Below are 17,155 nucleotides of genomic sequence, written 5' to 3'. Positions count from 1 at the left end.
ACTTAAGTTATATTAAAATTACATTTAATCCAATACCCTTATTTCCATTAAAAAAAAATCTTCTAATTATTACTTGTTCCAATAACCCAACCACAGTATACTGTACTAAAGCCACGGACTAAAAAATATAGTCCGTGACTAAATCTTTAAGAGACAAATGATTTTTGCAACTACAGATATTAGATATTGTTTTTAAAATAATAGGTGTTGGTGTTCCATTCTTACATTTTTATAGTTATCTTTATATCTATATTATTGACTAATTACACCTTTAAAATTATAATATTAATACTACAGACTACAGGAGTACATGGATTTGAGATGATATATTGTTAGAAAATATGGCTAACCTGTAAAATATTTTTAGGTTATGGTCTTTTTCTGCTCTTAATTTTTTTCAATAATCGTAAATTTATCCCACATATATTTCATTTTTTACTTTTTTTTGATTTTATATTTGTTTTGGGTGGTTGGGGTTAAATTTTTCATATACATTAATTTATTTTAAAATATTGTTATAACTGACGGATAGTGACATATTAACTTGTAAGATAACTGAAAATTATGTCAATGAATTTGACTTTAAAGTTTAACTAAAAAATTCATTAGATTTCAGTAATCATGTCATGGATTTTCGGAATGGGTGGTGGCAATAACCCCGAATCACCAAACTTGGAAAATATAGACAATGTTTCAGATAAGAAACCATCACCGCCACCATCATCATCTAGTGGCGAGGCATATAAATTTGATTCATCTGCATTAGAACGAGCAGCTAAAGCTGCCAAAGAATTGGAAAAGTCAAGTTGGTATATTATAATTTAGTTATTGATTAATAATTATTTTGAAAATGAAATTGGTACTAATTTTGTTTATAATATTTAAAATTTTAAAGAACATGCCAAAGAAGCATTAGATTTAGCTAAATTGCAAGAAACTACTAAACAAATTGAATATCAAACAAAAATAAAAGAATATGAAATTCACTTGGAACAAGTACGCGTGGAACAAAAACGAGTTGATGCTGAAGAAAGAAAGAAGTTGTTGGCTGAAGAAACTAAACAGCATCAATTACGGTCACAATATCAAGATCAATTAGCTCGAAAAAGGTATTTTGATTAAATATAATAAAATTAAAATTTCGATTTTATTTATAAGTTATAACTTTATAATTTTACAAAATATTAAATGTGATTCATTCTTGGAGTTTCTTGGAGGGCTAACTAACTCAATGAGTTTTAGTATAGATCATAGTCAAAACATTCATACATTTATATTATTTTTTAATAATATGTTTATTTAAAAAAAAAACTATTATACAAATAATTACATTTTATCAGGCACTCTTTATTTTATTTTTATTTTTTTAAATTAATATTTTTTTTTTGATTTTTATTTTAAATATCCAAAATAAGTGAAACAAATAGGTAGTTTAAAAGTTAAATATTTATGTAATATGCGCAACCATGAGGCATGCATTACTATATATACAATGGTAAATACATGTGTGTCATATTTTTCGATTTGCTATAAGTTAACCACCCATTATTATTGTTGTTGATTGAAAGTAGATTGGTTATTTAACAAATTTAATCTTCTACCTAGTTAAAATTGATAAAATTTTAATTTTAATTAATCCCAAGCTAGACAACTGGTTTGTTTTTGAGGGAAGAGATAAAAATAAATTATATCTATCATCTTTCTTATTATATAATAAAATATAAAATTTAAAAAAATAATAATGTAATGTATTTTATATTTATTCATTTGATCATAACTATGTTATCTAATTTACTGGCATAGTGTAAACAAAATACATTAAGTCTATCAATAAATTGAGCAAAAGAAAATTAATTTTCCTTAACTTGGCAGTTAATACTACTTTATATAAAATAACCCTACAACTTTTGGCCTATCAGCATTGTGTATTTATGTTCAAAGAAATTACAAATATATACAATGATTCATAATCCTGATTCTTCTTCCCACTCATATGTATGCCACTGATTTATAAACTATTATTAGGTATGAAGATCAGCTTCAGCAACAACGTGCTTCTAATGAAGAGAATTTAAGACGACAAGAAGAATCTGTTGCGAAGCAGGAATCTATGAAAAAAGGTATTTTGTATTTATTATATTTGAAGTAGATACATAATTTATATATTTTTTTTCTTATGTTACAGCTACTATCGAACATGAAATTGAGATGAAATCTAAATTAGATGCTAAAAAATCTGAGGCTAAAGCATTAGCAAGAGCAAAGGCAGAGAGGGAGAACCATGATTTGACAATGGAACAACTCAAATTAAAAGCTTCTGAACATCGACAAACTGTTTTGGAGTCCATAAAGTATTTACTGAAATATTATATTTAGTGTATAAAATTAAAACATGAACAATTTTTTTGTTTCAAGAACTGCTGGTTCAATTTTTGGAAGTGGAGCAAATGCATTGCTTTCTGATTGGGATAAAACTCTAATGGCTGCTGGAGGTTTATCTCTTTTGGCACTTGGTATATACAGTGCCAAGGGTTTTACCGGTGTTACAGCAAAATATGTTGAATCAAGATTAGGTAAATATACTTAATCTATAATGAAATATTTAACTAATAATGTTGTTGGATCTCAAATCATTGAGATTTATGCTAACTATTTTAAGGAACCTATTTCAAATAAACATAAAAAATATATTTTATTTTAAGTTACAGTTAAAAATTTGTGGTAATTTTTAGGTAAACCTTCATTGGTTAGAGAAACCTCTCGATTCTCATTGTTAGAATCAGTAAGACATCCAATTCTAACATTTAAAGAACTCAAAACTAAAAAAAGTAGTGCATTAAAAGATGTTATTTTACCACCAAAATTAGAATCTAGATTAGGGTATGTATATAATACTATTTATATTCAAAAATATTACAAAAATCCTTGAAAAATAACATATTTTATTTAATATTAAATAAATATTTTAATGTTTTTGTTTTAGTGATGTTGCTATTGCCACTTTAAATACCAAGAAAAACCGTGGTATGTACCGGAATATCTTGATGTATGGACCACCCGGTACCGGAAAAACACTTTTTGCCAAAGTAAGATATTATATATAATAAGTAGAAACAAAATGTTTAATGACCAAATAACTATATTTTAAATATAATATATCGGTCAAAAATAGCAATACAGTGTTTAAGAAAATCTCAATTAATCTCCCACTGAATAGAAAAATTCAAACTATTTTGGAGTGTTCAAATTAGAACATGCATTTTTTTTTATTGCTCAAACTGCTTAATGTTTAATGAAATTAAAGAGGCACAAATATTAACTGTTAATATTTTTTTTAATTTAGACTAATTATATTACTTTCAGAAATTAGCTATGCATTCTGGTATGGATTATGCTATATTGACTGGTGGAGATGTAGCACCTTTAGGAAAGGATGGAGTAACTGAAATGCACAAAGTTTTTGACTGGGCAAACAACTCAAGAAAAGGTTTATTATTATTTGTTGATGAAGCAGATGCATTTTTAAGAAAACGTAGTTCAGAACTAATTAGTGAAAATTTACGTGCTACATTAAACGCCTTTTTATATAGAACTGGAGACCAATCGAACAAGTAAATATGAATTAATTATCTTATTTAAAATAAATCTATTATATACAAATTTATAAAATTTAGGTATTCGCCATGTACTAATGACTTTTTCATTGTCTATCACTATCTTTACAATAACTTTTAGTGTCGTGATGATACATCACTGGTATACTTGTTATTGTTGTAAATATTTCAAAAAATGTTGGTCTACTACTCCACATAAATTTTATATAATCCAATACTGAATAATTATATAAATAACAAATATTTCAAACCTTTTGGCAATCTCTGATATAGATTATAACATATTATTTATTTATGTATATCTTTTATAATATTTAAATTAAATACTATTTTTTTAAATTTAGATTTATGCTAGTGCTGGCTAGTAACACGCCTGAACAATTTGATTGGGCAGTAAATGACAGATTAGATGAAATGGTAGAGTTTGGTCTACCAGGCAAAGAAGAACGAGAACGTTTAATTATGTTATACTTTGATAAATATGTCCTAACACCAGCAACTGAAAGCAAAGTGTAATAGATAATAACAATTAGATTATTTATTTCATGTTATGAAGAAATTTATTGTTTTGTAGCAAGTTGAATATTGAGAAATTCGACTACAGTGCATTATGCAAACAAATGGCAGGAATGACTGAAGGAATGTCTGGTAGAGAAATTGCTAAATTAGGGGTGGCTTGGCAAGCAGCTGGTTATACTTCTGAAGATGGTTTGTTAACTAAAGCAATGGTCTTAAGCCGGTGTGAAGATGCAATTAAGCAGCATAAACAAAAGGTAAATATTAAGCTACAAAATTGCAAAATGATATAATACTTTTATATATTTTTTAAATTTTTAGATGGAATGGATGAGCGAAAAAGAAAAAAATGATTCCAGATATACAAGACAAAAGAGCATTCAGTAATATATAGAATTTATTGGTCTATGAAACTTGTAGTTAAATCTCAAATGAATAGTCATCAACATAGAATGTTACTTATGGGTGTTTAAATGCCCTAAAATTCCATTATGTAATATATTTAATATTTTTGTTGTTGTAAAATATATTTGTATAGTGTTTAAACTGTGAGGCATACAATAAAGAAGAGAGAGAAATCAGGTATTCAAGTATACAAATTATGTATGTGTAAATGTTAACTATAAAGCATTTGCTTTTTGGTCATATGCGACATGACATCATCAGAAAATACATATTATAACTAGTGTTTGAAGTATGAAATATTTCACAAAAACTTGAAACATTGAAATTTTTTCTATAAATATTAATGATGGTTGTTTATCAACTATTAATTATATAATCTAAAAGTTTTAAGTAAAATCATTGAAATGAGTACCGTGGTTGATATATTTATGCTGTATTGAGTCTTATTTTCGACTATTTATAGTATTATAGCGAAACTTGATTTTTTTCCTAGGAAATGACTTATTGTCGACGACGTTGACAAACAATGTATCATGTATGATGGTACTATTATTAAGACATAAACATAAGTGTAATATTTTTATTATACTGTTATTGACGGTCAATGCTTTATTATCGTAATCTAAACGTTGTATTTAGGTATACGTTTATAATTATGTATAACAAGTAAATATACACGGACACACGGTTTATTATTATAAAATTATAACTATTATGATGTAGTGTATAGTAAGTAGGTACGTATTAGTGTAGGTATACAAATTTAATATTTAGGTACTGATTTATCATAAATTATAATATCAATCATTATTAGTCATTAGTGTACCAATGTTTATCCAGTGCTCAGTTATAATACTGAAATATTTCACAAATTTAAATTTCATGAAATTTTCAAACACTGATTATAACACATAAGTGTTATTACTTATTATTAAAATAAACAAATATGGTATTCTCAACAAAATAGTTAATAAATCAAGGAAAGGCTCAAACTAAAATACATTTTTTTCCAAAGTATTTTATTATAACAATATATAGTCAGATAAAATTTAAAAAAAATCAATAGTTGTTATTTACATCTATGAAGTTTATCATCAGTTTTATTAATAAGTAATAAACTAAAATAACTGTTAAATTTGACTTAAACTACTTTGTGTTTGTACATAATGAAAATATATGAGTTATTCCTTCATATAATGGAATGTTCAAGTCTAGATAGTTATTTATTCTATATATTTGTACACTGATATATATTAATTATATGTATAAAAAAAATTAATATTAAATATTACCCAAGTAAAAATTTACAATATGGGAGTACTATAATACAATAAAATTGTTTAAGTATTTTAATTCTTCAAAAACTATGGGTCTAACATCTAAAAAGAAAACTATATTGAGCTGTATTCTATTCATTCTCATCAAGACCCATTATATTTTTATAAACGCATCAATTTCTGTGATTGAAGTATATTTATTTTAAAATGTACAATTTTAACAATATAATTCAGATAAACTCTTAATAACCTGGGTTTGGAAGATAGTAAAAAATAACAATATTCAATGAATGTATTAATTAATTGGTACAAGACAATGTTTTTTTTTATTATTATTATTATATCACAGAATTATTTCTCAATACTTAGTTCATTAATGAAAAGAATCGTTTTCATTAACATAAATGAAATATAAAATATTGTTATTAATTAAACATACTCTTATCAAAAGCAATCATACATAAATAAAATTGTCGATTCTTATGATAAAATTAATGTTAAAATCATTTACTCTTGACAGGTTGTTTACCATAAAAACTATCTAAGAATAATCCAATAAATACTATAATAGTAGCAATCCATTGTCTAGTCAACATTGGATTACCAAAAAATATAACTGATGCAAGTACAGTAAAGAATTTTCTCGTTGTTGTCACAATTGAACAAGGTAAAGGTCCAAAATCACTTACGGTCCAAAATATAAAGAATTGGCCAAGTGCACTAAATGCTGAAAATAACAGTAGTTGCACAACTATCTGTGGGTAACGCTGTACAAAGCTCAAAAATTCAAATATTTGACCAGTGCCAATAAGTGCAATGCTTAAAAACAGCATTGACCACAAGTTCATATTAACCATCATATGTCCAGATTTTGTTTTTGATTCACTACGCATACGCTCTTGGACAGCTCCAGTTACACCGTCCATCATCAGTGAAAATATTAACATTATTTCTCCGAGACCCAACACTGTAAACACCATAATATTATCATTAGCAATAACAAATGTAAAAACATTGAATCTAGTGATAAATTGATAAAGTTGAACAGAAACATACAAGAATCCGACTGTGATGGATTGGACTTGCCGTCTTTGAACATGAACAAAGCTACTCCAATGACGACGAGTAGTACAAACAAATACTTTTTTAATGGATATGACTTGCGTCCCAATAGTACACTCAAAATCATGACCGGTATGGGCTTTCCAGACTTGGCCACCACCTACAAAATAAAGTGTTAGAATTGTTGTTGTTAAATGATTAAAATAGATGGAAGGACATAAAATAATAATTAATATGATGTGTGTGTGTGTGTGTGTGTGTTAGGTAGATATAGTGTATCTCTTTGTAGATATATAAAAGTTATTACTATTTAATATTATTATCTATGGTCTGCATAATGTTTCGTCAACCGACCTGAGTTGGATAGTTGACCCATTGTAACGCCATGTTGCTGAAGATCATGGCCAGCAAGTATGTGATCGCGCTGACCACGTAGTACGCCGATTTCGTCGTGTCGACGCTCTCTTCGGGGAACGCTTTGAGCACGACCCGAGCGAACGCATAGTTGACCACACACTGCACGAACACCAGCGACAGCGAGTACGTAAACTTCTCGCCTTGCGTACCGTACGTGCCCCGTGTGATCTTCTCCTGGAGTATTCCGTAGAAGAAATAACACACGAATATGCCGGCCGCACAGATGGTGAACTTAGCCCGATTGTTCATGGTTCGTCTGCCGCCGGGTGCAAGATGCTTCGGACGGCCAGAAGACGTCTTTAGACCCTTCGAGTAGTGCCTGGGTACCTAAGACGACAACGACGCCGCCAGAAAACTGTTTGATATTGTTATTCTTATTTGTTTACGATGTGTTGTATAGTTTGCAGCGGACGCAACAACTGGAAATGACATGTCGACTGTCGGCACAAGCCGTAGAGTCACCGATTCGTGATATCACTGAGTGACTGATAGGGGAATCGTCCACGTGTCTGGTCACAAATGGTTGTTTTTGGTTGGCAACCACTGAACTGAATACAGATTTTTTAAATCCAATATACATACATAGACAAAATAGACATTCTAATATTCTATTATTAATATTGTTTTTATCATTATCTATATTAAGTTAATAAATTAACCAATAATGATTATTCAGAGGTCATTGAATAGCTACTAGCTAGCACTCTGTCAAAAGCATAGACATATTAATATGTCTATGGTCAAAAGTATATTAACATGTATTGAAAATAAATTCAATTGAGTAAAATTTTAAATAGCAAAAAAAAAATGCCTAACTAACAATAATCTAGTATGAAAGTATAAAAGTAGGTAGATAGTAGGTACTGATTTGCCTAATAATAACCCCGGAAACTTAGTCCCCGAAAAATAACCACGGAAATAAAAACCCTATAATAGAAATGATTGTGTTTCTACCTAATAATAATATAAATGTGTAATAAAATTTCAATAATTTATAAATATAAAACAGATAGTGAATATTTTCAATCACGGTAAATTTGTTTAAAATATCAATAATATATAAATAAATAAAAATTCACAATAAATGTGTAGGTAATATAATTTTAAACAAATAGTTCATTCAGGTAAAATAGGTACCACCATTACTTCAATGTTCAGTAGGTATTGTTTACAATCACAATTTAACTCAACGCAACATTGTTCGACAAAAACAGTGGTACGCGCTAACAACCAAATCGCAATTATTTGAAAATGATACCATTTATAGAAAAAAATGATAATATAAATACTTAGTAAACAATTTAAATTTTACGGCTATTCGTTTTTGAATTTTAAGAAAATAAAAAATCATTTTTGTTGAAAACTGGTTAGCGTAAAAGATTAAGAACATAATAATTTTAGAGGAATTGTAGCCTATGCCCTATGGTTAATAAAATCCAAATGTGTACAATCACATATTCACATGCAAACATTTGTATTTTATTATAAGACACAAATACCTACGTAACCAATGCGTAAGTAAATTAGTAAAATATGAAGTTTCAAATTTACATGAAATAAAAATAAAATCATTATCCTTATCCTTATATATATATATAAAAGAACAGGCCATTTTTGTGTACCCATTTTGTGACGACGCTATTTAACTCTTTTCCAATTTTTTTTCACAGAGTTGTTCCAAATACCTATCTGAGTGTCGCCACGTCGCCCGATTTTCAAAATTTTGATTTTAAAGGGTTGAAATATGTGAAAATAAATTTCTACGAGTAATTTGTATATCTATATATTCATTTAATAATAACAATAGCAATCGATAACATAAATCAGTACACATACAAATTCTAATTATTAGTTATCTCTCCATTGCCTTGCCACGGTGCCTATACACTAAACACGTTCATTTCAATTGCACTCCGTACTACCAGCAGTTCGGACACGCGTAACATCTAAAATATTTAAGCTTCTTTTTACACATGAGCCACAAATTTAAATACTATATAATTTAGACTTCAAAAAACATTCTTCTTTTCGACAACGCTTCCACAGCGTTTTACACTTAAAAGGAGTTTTTCCGGGCAACGCCGGGTAATTCAGCTACCTAGTAAAATACAAAATAATTAGTAAATAAAAATATGTGTAAATTCAATGTTTTAAGTAAAGTAATAGATACACACAATATTTCTGGCAATATTAAACTTGACCCGCTTTTGTTAGTGTATTTGTAAAATAAGAACTAATATAATAACTATACTTGGAGTCTTTTTATAACAAGTCAAAGAATATTTTTTAAATATTAAATATTATTTTATTGAAATACTTTATAAAACGTTAATAATTCTCCGATTTTCTCGTTTCTTGATATAAATAATTATTTAATTGATATTTAATAAAAAATAATGTATGCAAGGTAACTATAAGATAAGAATAACAGTGTTAGGTAATTTTCCACACCACCTTTATTATTAAACGACGTACAATAACATTGTCCGTATTGTTTAATAACCTTATGAGGTATTACACAAGGCGCGTTTTTTTATTGTGGTGTCCCCAGTAGGCCTAATCCACATCGAACGCATTATATGCAGGGGCGTATTTAGGTAGGGGCTTTGGGTCCAGTTGTCCAGAACGGCAAATTTTTAAAGATTTAGAGGGGCAGCAAATTTTAATTTCGTACTTTATGAGTACTGTCGCAGTGACGTCAATCATAAATATTTTTCACAACAAATGTGTGCCATGGAGGTATAAAATACTATAGTATTTATATAACATGGTATTCTATGGTATTATCAGTTTCACCATTGCGTGGCATAGAAGTTTTTTAATTTTTTTTAATAGAGGGGAGGCGGCAAAATATGTGTTGCCCTTATCCTAAAATTCCTAAATACGCCACAGATCATATGAATGCATTCAAATAATAAAAAAAAAATATACAATAACTTAAACTATGTAGATATTAATAATTTTATACAATATAAAACGGGTAATGTGTATAATATGTGTGTGTTGCCGGCCGGCGATAGTCAATGTGTTGGATGAGTGGATGAGAGATGAGCGCTAATGCGTAAAGGGGGGACAACTAAATTAAGATGAGCTTCTTATTGATGCTGCCAATCTTCCTCCGGGTTGAAACGAAGCCGAGTGCCGACACATTTCCCATCAGCTTTGTGACAACTTCTTCTTCACTGATAAATATTATATATTTATATAAAGTATACCTATACCTACTACGATTCTAAAAATTATAATATATTACAAACAAACCCTTTTGACGGTTGATTATCAGTTGAATTTCTTTTTGATGCTGCAAATCTTCCTCCGGGTTGAAACGAATCCGAGTGCCGACACATTTCCCATCAGCTTTGTGACAACTTCTTCTTCACTAATAAATATTATATATTTATATAAAGTATACTATACCTACTACGATTCTAAAAATTATAATATATTACAAACAAACCCTTTTGACGGTTGATTATCAGTTGAATTTCTTTTTGATGCTGCAAATCTTCCTCCGGGTTGAAACGAATCCGAGTGCCGACACATTTCCCATCAGCTTTGTGACAACTTCTTCTTCACTAATAAATATTATATATTTATATAAAGTATACTATACCTACTACGATTCTAAAAATTATAATATATTACAAACAAACCCTTTTGACGGTTGATTATCAGTTGAATTTCTTTTTGATGCTGCAAATCTTCCTCCGGGTTGAAACGAATCCGAGTGCCGACACATTTCCCATCAGCTTTGTGACAAATTCTCCGTCGGTGGGTAGTCCATGATCCAGCCAAATGTTCGGTTCCTATAAAACTTCAACTAATGTGCTGATTAAATGTAATTTAAACTTATAGTAAAATTTTAATGTTTAAGAAATCTATGTTGGTGTTCTTTTATTTTTGAATTTAAATTAATTTGAAATTTTATATTCATAATTTATCACTAATAAATTATCAGTTAAAAATGTAAACAAGAACTAAAATGATTATAATATATTGCAGTTTAACTTTCTGTTCGGTGGCCACCTTTTTAATTCCTCACTCTCTTTTATAAGAAAGTTAAACAACACAATAACTATAAAAAATATAAATTTAAACATATACACAAAGACAAACTTGCTTTGTGATAAGAAAAAAAATTGAAAAAATTGGTAATTTTTCAATGTATTATTAAAATAAAAAGAACACCTAAAACCGTAGTACAGTATATTATCAGAAAAAAAACCATAAAAATTAAATATAATTTAAGTAAATATTCATAATATACTGTACTACGACTGTTCAAAAAATTATAGTATTAAACAAACACAGCCCTGCGACACTTTTTTTTGTTATTCATCAGCTTCCTAATGATACTGCTAATCGTGGATACGGAGTGGTGCACCGCCGCCGAAGAAACTCCAAATTTTCTTCATACGATCTTCATCATGATTCTAAATGGGAGTATAAAGATATTTTATGAAAATAAAAAGCACGAAATGAAAAGGAGAGTACTTGTCATGTACTGAAGACTGTTGTTTAACGACTGTTCATTAAGACTATTATAGAATTGTTAATCGTCTTCTACTAATGTCGTCGATTGTCGTATGCCACATATGACGAATATTATAATATGATAAATCTATGGTTTTTTTTTATAGAACTCTTTGTAATATTATACGATCTATTTTTCTATCTTAGCTGTTTGACATATTAACGTAGAATTGAAAGTATAAACTATAGACCAAGACCAAATCTTTATAGATATTGCAAAGTAGGTATTAATATTTTATTCTAATGAAGATGATTATAAATTATTTAATTTAATCTATAAAAATAGTGAACTAAACAAAAATAATTATAGTTATGTTTCTGAGTTAGTATTTCTACATTTTCTTGGTTTTAATCACGCAGTGCTTTAACTTAATTTTACATATTCTTACATGTAAACTTACATATATATATCTGAAGACACCTATCATAATAGAAACAAATTCATACATTTCCTTTATTATGGTTTCATGTAACAAATAGTACCTAGTCAATGTTTTGAGGAATTCAATTTTCAGTACCATTTTACAAAATAATCAAAAATTACATTAAATTAAAGATAAAGAAGTAATTATTACAGTGTTGCTTTATACATTAGTGATTAAGTTTATTACTGTAATTAGTGTGTGAAATTTGAATTTGAAAGAGACAGTCAGTCAACCTTCATTAATAAGTATAATTTTGATGTATTATGACTTATAATATTATATGTTGATTGTCGATTGATATTGCTAAGTATTTTTTTTTTTTGTGTAAAGTTTGACAAGTTACATTTTTTCCGAAAACATTGCATTTATCATAATTATTATTATAATATTGTATAAATAATAAATATAATTTATACCGTATTATATTCTTGTTATATACTTTTTAGTCAATAGGTACAACCCTTTCGTAAAATAATTTGAATAAATAATATCTTAAGATTAATCTACGTATGTCAAAAATGTCATTGTGTACGTATAGTATAACATGTACAAAAAACTTTTATGTCCCTACAAATAATATTTTAAATAATAACAAAATATATAATATCGTAAATATACATAATTTCAAAATATTTTGAAAAAATACTATTTGTAAGAAATACTCTCATAAGAATTTAATTAAAGTTTTAAGTATCTAAGATTATTCGTTTTTGAACTATAACAAAATATAAAAATTATTTGAGAAAAAATATTTATTTTTAGGGTGGGTGTATAATAAACATTTAATAGGTTATAGGTATAATACTGAACTTCGAATAGTCATAAAAAATAATGTGACTTTCCAGTAAACATATTATTTTTGTTTTTGTTTTTGGTAAAAAAAAACTAATGAGAATTCCAATATAATATTTTTAAAATGTAGATATAAAAAGAAAATATTTATATGAATATCTAACGAAAAAATTAATTTGAACATTTTATAGATTTAGCCGAATACAATCAAAATTTTAATTTTAAACGTTTATAAAATATACCGTGACTATACATTTTTTTATTACAGTAAATAAGTGAACGATTGATGAAGAAGCCTGTATTAAATTTGCATATCTATAATTTTTTCGGCTTAATAAAAAAAAAAAAAATTTAATTGTTTTAAATAATGAAAATGCTTTTAAAATTACACAATTTACCTATAGAGAAATCATAATGTAGATAATTGGTAAATTTTTCAAAATTCTATAATTTGCATTTTTTAATTAAAATTAAATTAATAAATTATTTTGTCGATATTATACAAGTATATAGCGTAATAATACATTTGTTTTTTTGTGTTTTCGATATTATGACAAGATTAGAAATATTTTATTTTATTTTACTATTAACCACCCAAAGTCCTAAATAGATCATATTTGCTACAATAATTTATGATAGAAAAGAAACTACATAATTGTCAAATAAATATACATTCATTGCTATGTCCAGGATCCAAGGTATACTTGACGACTTAATTTTATTCTTAGCTATTTTATACATTGGACCAGTAGTCAACCTTTTTGGACTCTCGGGCCACATTCACAAACTAAAAACTGTTTGCGGGCAAGAAAAGAATAAAAATTTAATATACTTAAATTATTTACTATGCAAAAAAAATAATGTTTAGAACTTTAAATAGAAAAAAAAATTCGTCGTTTTAGAATTTAAAGCGGGCCGTAGACAATAGCTCACTGGTTGCCGGCCATTGCATTGGACGATTGGAAATAAAATATAAGTCTGTCAGTGGCCTAGAGACCTACTAAAATAAAAATAAAAAAAAAAAAAAAAAAAAAACCTCGACATCATAATGTTCTCGGTCGGGTGGTGCTGCTGAGTGCCTGCCCTTAAATGTTAAATTCTGTTATTTCACATTATTAACTATCAAATTTGCCTATTGTACATAATGTTGTATAGATTGTAAATTACTTAAATAAATAAAAAAAAAAAAAAAAGTCTGTCATCCAAGTATAGCAGCTTGTACACGTCAATAAATATTTATTTTAAGTATAAAAGATAAATTTGCTATTCCATAATTATGGGAAAATTAACTTACGTAAGTATTCTTCGACGCTGTTCGGCGAAATCGAGCTGTACCACATTTACAGTTCAAACGTGCATCATCACCGCCGAAGAAACAGCTAGCTCTTATTTCTTCATTCGTCTTCTTTGTGCTTCAGAATGAAATTATTGAAATACTCTATAAAAATGAGAGCACTTGTCATACACTAAAGGCTGTTGTTTAAAGACTGTTCAATAAAACTATTAGAATTATTAACAGTCTTCTACGAATGACAACGATTGTCGATTTGCCACGGATGTAAATATTGTAATAATGTGATAGATCATATGGTTTTTTTTTATAGAACTCTATGTGATATTATAGTATTTATTTTTATATCTCAGCGGTCTTGCATACGAAACTTTTGGTATTTAATTAATTTCATACGTAAAACCATAATAATTATATATCCTGAAATTTTTTTTTAATTATAATTTTATTATTTCAATATTTTTTTGGTAAAATTTTTCACCAAAAAATAAAACCATATAAATATGGTAATATTTCCAGCTATTTTGTTTTTCCGATATTATGGCGAGATCTGAATTTTTTTAATTTTATTTTACTATTTACCAACCAAAGTACCAAATAGATCATATTTGCTACAAGAATTCATGGCAGACAGAAAATAAACTACATAATTGTAAAATCATTATACATTTTTCGCTACATATCCAGGATCTAAATTCTAAGGTGTACTTATAACGACTTTATTTTATTCTTGGAAATTTCATCATTAATTCATGATCGGTAACCTTTTTGAACACTCAGGCCACATTCACAAATTAAAAACAGTTTGCAGACCAGATAAAAATGAAAATTTTGTATTCTTAAATTATTTATTATGGAAAAAATATTGTCTAGAACTTTAAAATAATAAAATATAAATAAAAAAAAAATTGCAGTGTTTTAGAATTTAAAACGGGTTGTATATACAATACCCCGCCGGTTGCTTACCACTTCATTGGACTGGACGATCGAAAATAAAATATAGGTCTGTCATCGGGGTAACAGCTTGTAAAATTCAATAAACATTTATATTTTATGTTATGTATAACTAGTAAATTTATTACTACCCCAAAATTATAGGACAATTAACCTACGTAAGTATCCTTCGACGCTTTTCGGTGAAATCAAGCTGTGCCATATTAAAGTTCAAACGTGCACCGTCACCGAAGAAACAGCTATAGTTTATTTCTTCATTCGTCTTCTTTACGCTTCGGAATGGAATTATTGAAATATTTTATGAAAAATTGAAAATGAGAGTACTTGTCATGTACTGAAGGCTGTTGTTTGACGACTGTTCAATAAAATTATTAGAATTGTTAATTGTCTCCTACAACGATTGTCGTTTGCCATGGATGATAAAATATATTATAATAATGTTTTTTTATAGAACTCTGTGTGATTTTATAGGATTCATTATTATATTTTAGCTGTCTTGCATACGAAACTTTTGGTATCTAATTAATTTCATACGTAAAATCATAATAATTGTATATTATCCTGAATTTTTTTTTAAATTATAATTTTATAACGGTTTTATACGGTTTAGCAGAACTAAATGATTAATAATTTTAAAAATATTTAAAAGTTCAATCATTAAACTGATATCACATACTAAATAGTTAATAGATTATAATCTATTACATATAATAAACAAGGACTTACAAAATTAATGAAATTAATTTCTAAATACAAGCAGTTATTCACATTCAACCTGTTATACACATATAGTCACATATAATTTCCGTTTCGGTACCGTCCTGTTTAGGAATAATACATACTCATACTATTTTTACTGTTTTTAAAATTAATCGATAAGTTCTAACTAATATGCTCAGATAATTTGTGATATTAATATATATAAAATAAATGCATCTATTTATGGTATTATGCTATGGTTATTTTATCCTATAAGTGTATAGTCAAAATATTTTGAAAATTATATTTATAAGAAATGCAAACATTAACATTTGTTGAAATTATCAAATAACTATAGTAATTCGTTTTTAAATTACTACAAAAAAAAAACATAAATCGGTTGAGCAGAAATAGTTATCACAGAAATATGAAATGAATATCCAATGTCTTAAAAATTTCAAAATTCAAACAATTATAAAAAAATATTAATGCGTCTTTTCGGAAAACTTTTTATTTTTGTTAAGGATAAAAAAACTTATATTAGTCGGGTACTCGGCCGGTTAAAAACGAAAAATGCTATTTATACAATTAATATAAATATAAATTATTATTCTATAAAATGGGTCTGGTAATATGACGATTATGTTTTTTCGGTCTCACGTATTTTATGCATTGCGCGTTGGGGAATAAAATATGCATACGTATACGTCACCCGGCGTGAATAGTAGAATAAAATATATGTGTTTACGTCGATTACATCGTCCGGGTAGCCGATTGTTCATATAAATAAATATATTTTATTTTAAGTTTAAAATGTAAATTTAATCCTAAAAAAGAATAAGAAAAAACTTACGTAATCGTAGACTGATCCCGGGAAACCGAGTTGTGTCAATCTTCAGTCTATACGTAGTGATGGTGCACCGCCGCCGAAGAAACTGCAAATTTTCTTCATATCAATCTTCATCGTGATTCTAAATGAGAATAAAAATACATTTTATGAAAATAAACAGCACGAAATGAAAATGAGAGTACTTGTCATGTACTAAAGGCTGTTGTTTGACGAATGTTCAATAAAATTATTAGAATTGTTAATCGTCTCCTACAAATGACAACGATTATCGTTTGCCATGGATGTAGGATGATAAATATTATAATTTTTTTTTTTTTTTA

At 27.5% G+C, this 17,155-nt stretch overlaps 2 protein-coding genes and 2 long non-coding RNA genes across 4 annotated transcripts; 1 reads left to right on the top strand and 3 right to left on the bottom strand.

Annotated features, from left to right (window-relative positions):
- Positions 1 to 386: 386 nt before the first annotated feature.
- LOC132919361 (ATPase family AAA domain-containing protein 3) lies at positions 387 to 4,715 on the top strand. The gene is made up of 12 exons (XM_060980926.1): positions 387 to 546; positions 610 to 805; positions 896 to 1,109; positions 2,026 to 2,120; positions 2,186 to 2,351; positions 2,416 to 2,573; positions 2,733 to 2,880; positions 2,984 to 3,086; positions 3,364 to 3,611; positions 3,959 to 4,126; positions 4,189 to 4,387; positions 4,452 to 4,715. Exons 2-12 carry the CDS (start codon positions 622 to 624, stop codon positions 4,515 to 4,517), a joined length of 1,749 nt encoding a protein of 582 aa, XP_060836909.1. The 5' UTR covers positions 387 to 546; positions 610 to 621; the 3' UTR covers positions 4,518 to 4,715.
- Positions 4,716 to 6,111: 1,396 nt separating this feature from the next.
- On the bottom strand, positions 6,112 to 7,753 carry LOC132919362 (solute carrier family 35 member B1). Its single transcript, XM_060980927.1, has 3 exons — positions 7,229 to 7,753; positions 6,869 to 7,034; positions 6,112 to 6,779 (listed from the first exon to the last, which is right to left on the bottom strand). Exons 1-3 carry the CDS (start codon positions 7,538 to 7,540, stop codon positions 6,316 to 6,318), a joined length of 942 nt encoding a protein of 313 aa, XP_060836910.1. The 5' UTR covers positions 7,541 to 7,753; the 3' UTR covers positions 6,112 to 6,315.
- Positions 7,754 to 9,729: 1,976 nt separating this feature from the next.
- On the bottom strand, positions 9,730 to 11,374 carry LOC132921991 (uncharacterized). Its single transcript, XR_009660979.1, has 4 exons — positions 10,945 to 11,374; positions 10,749 to 10,866; positions 10,553 to 10,670; positions 9,730 to 10,473 (listed from the first exon to the last, which is right to left on the bottom strand). It is a non-coding gene; the product is annotated as an uncharacterized LOC132921991 (long non-coding RNA).
- Positions 11,375 to 11,564: 190 nt separating this feature from the next.
- LOC132920174 (uncharacterized) lies at positions 11,565 to 16,924 on the bottom strand. Its single transcript, XR_009660701.1, has 3 exons — positions 16,839 to 16,924; positions 14,336 to 14,479; positions 11,565 to 11,724 (listed from the first exon to the last, which is right to left on the bottom strand). It is a non-coding gene; the product is annotated as an uncharacterized LOC132920174 (long non-coding RNA).
- Positions 16,925 to 17,155: the final 231 nt, after the last annotated feature.

The sequence above is a fragment of the Rhopalosiphum padi genome, chromosome 2, assembly GCF_020882245.1.
Source record: "Rhopalosiphum padi isolate XX-2018 chromosome 2, ASM2088224v1, whole genome shotgun sequence".
NCBI classification, from domain to species: Eukaryota; Metazoa; Arthropoda; class Insecta; order Hemiptera; family Aphididae; genus Rhopalosiphum; species Rhopalosiphum padi.
The sequence above is the reverse complement of the archived record's forward strand: the minus strand, read 5'-3'. Positions and strand labels throughout refer to the sequence as shown.

Bases quoted from the DNA above. Each gene is read 5' to 3' on its own strand.
- LOC132919362 (XM_060980927.1), bottom strand. From the start codon at position 7,540: ATGAACAATCGGGCTAAGTTCACCATCTGTGCGGCCGGCATATTCGTG. The intron at 7,035-7,228 runs GTCGGTTGACGA...TTTATTTTGTAG, and splicing joins GGGTCAACTATCCAACTCAG to GTGGTGGCCAAGTCTGGAAA. The intron at 6,780-6,868 runs GTATGTTTCTGT...TGGTGTTTACAG, and splicing joins TCCATCACAGTCGGATTCTT to TGTTGGGTCTCGGAGAAATA.
- LOC132919361 (XM_060980926.1), top strand. From the start codon at position 622: ATGTCATGGATTTTCGGAATGGGTGGTGGCAATAACCCCGAATCACCA. The intron at 2,352-2,415 runs GTATTTACTGAA...TTTTGTTTCAAG, and splicing joins ACTGTTTTGGAGTCCATAAA to AACTGCTGGTTCAATTTTTG. The intron at 3,087-3,363 runs GTAAGATATTAT...TATTACTTTCAG, and splicing joins GAAAAACACTTTTTGCCAAA to AAATTAGCTATGCATTCTGG.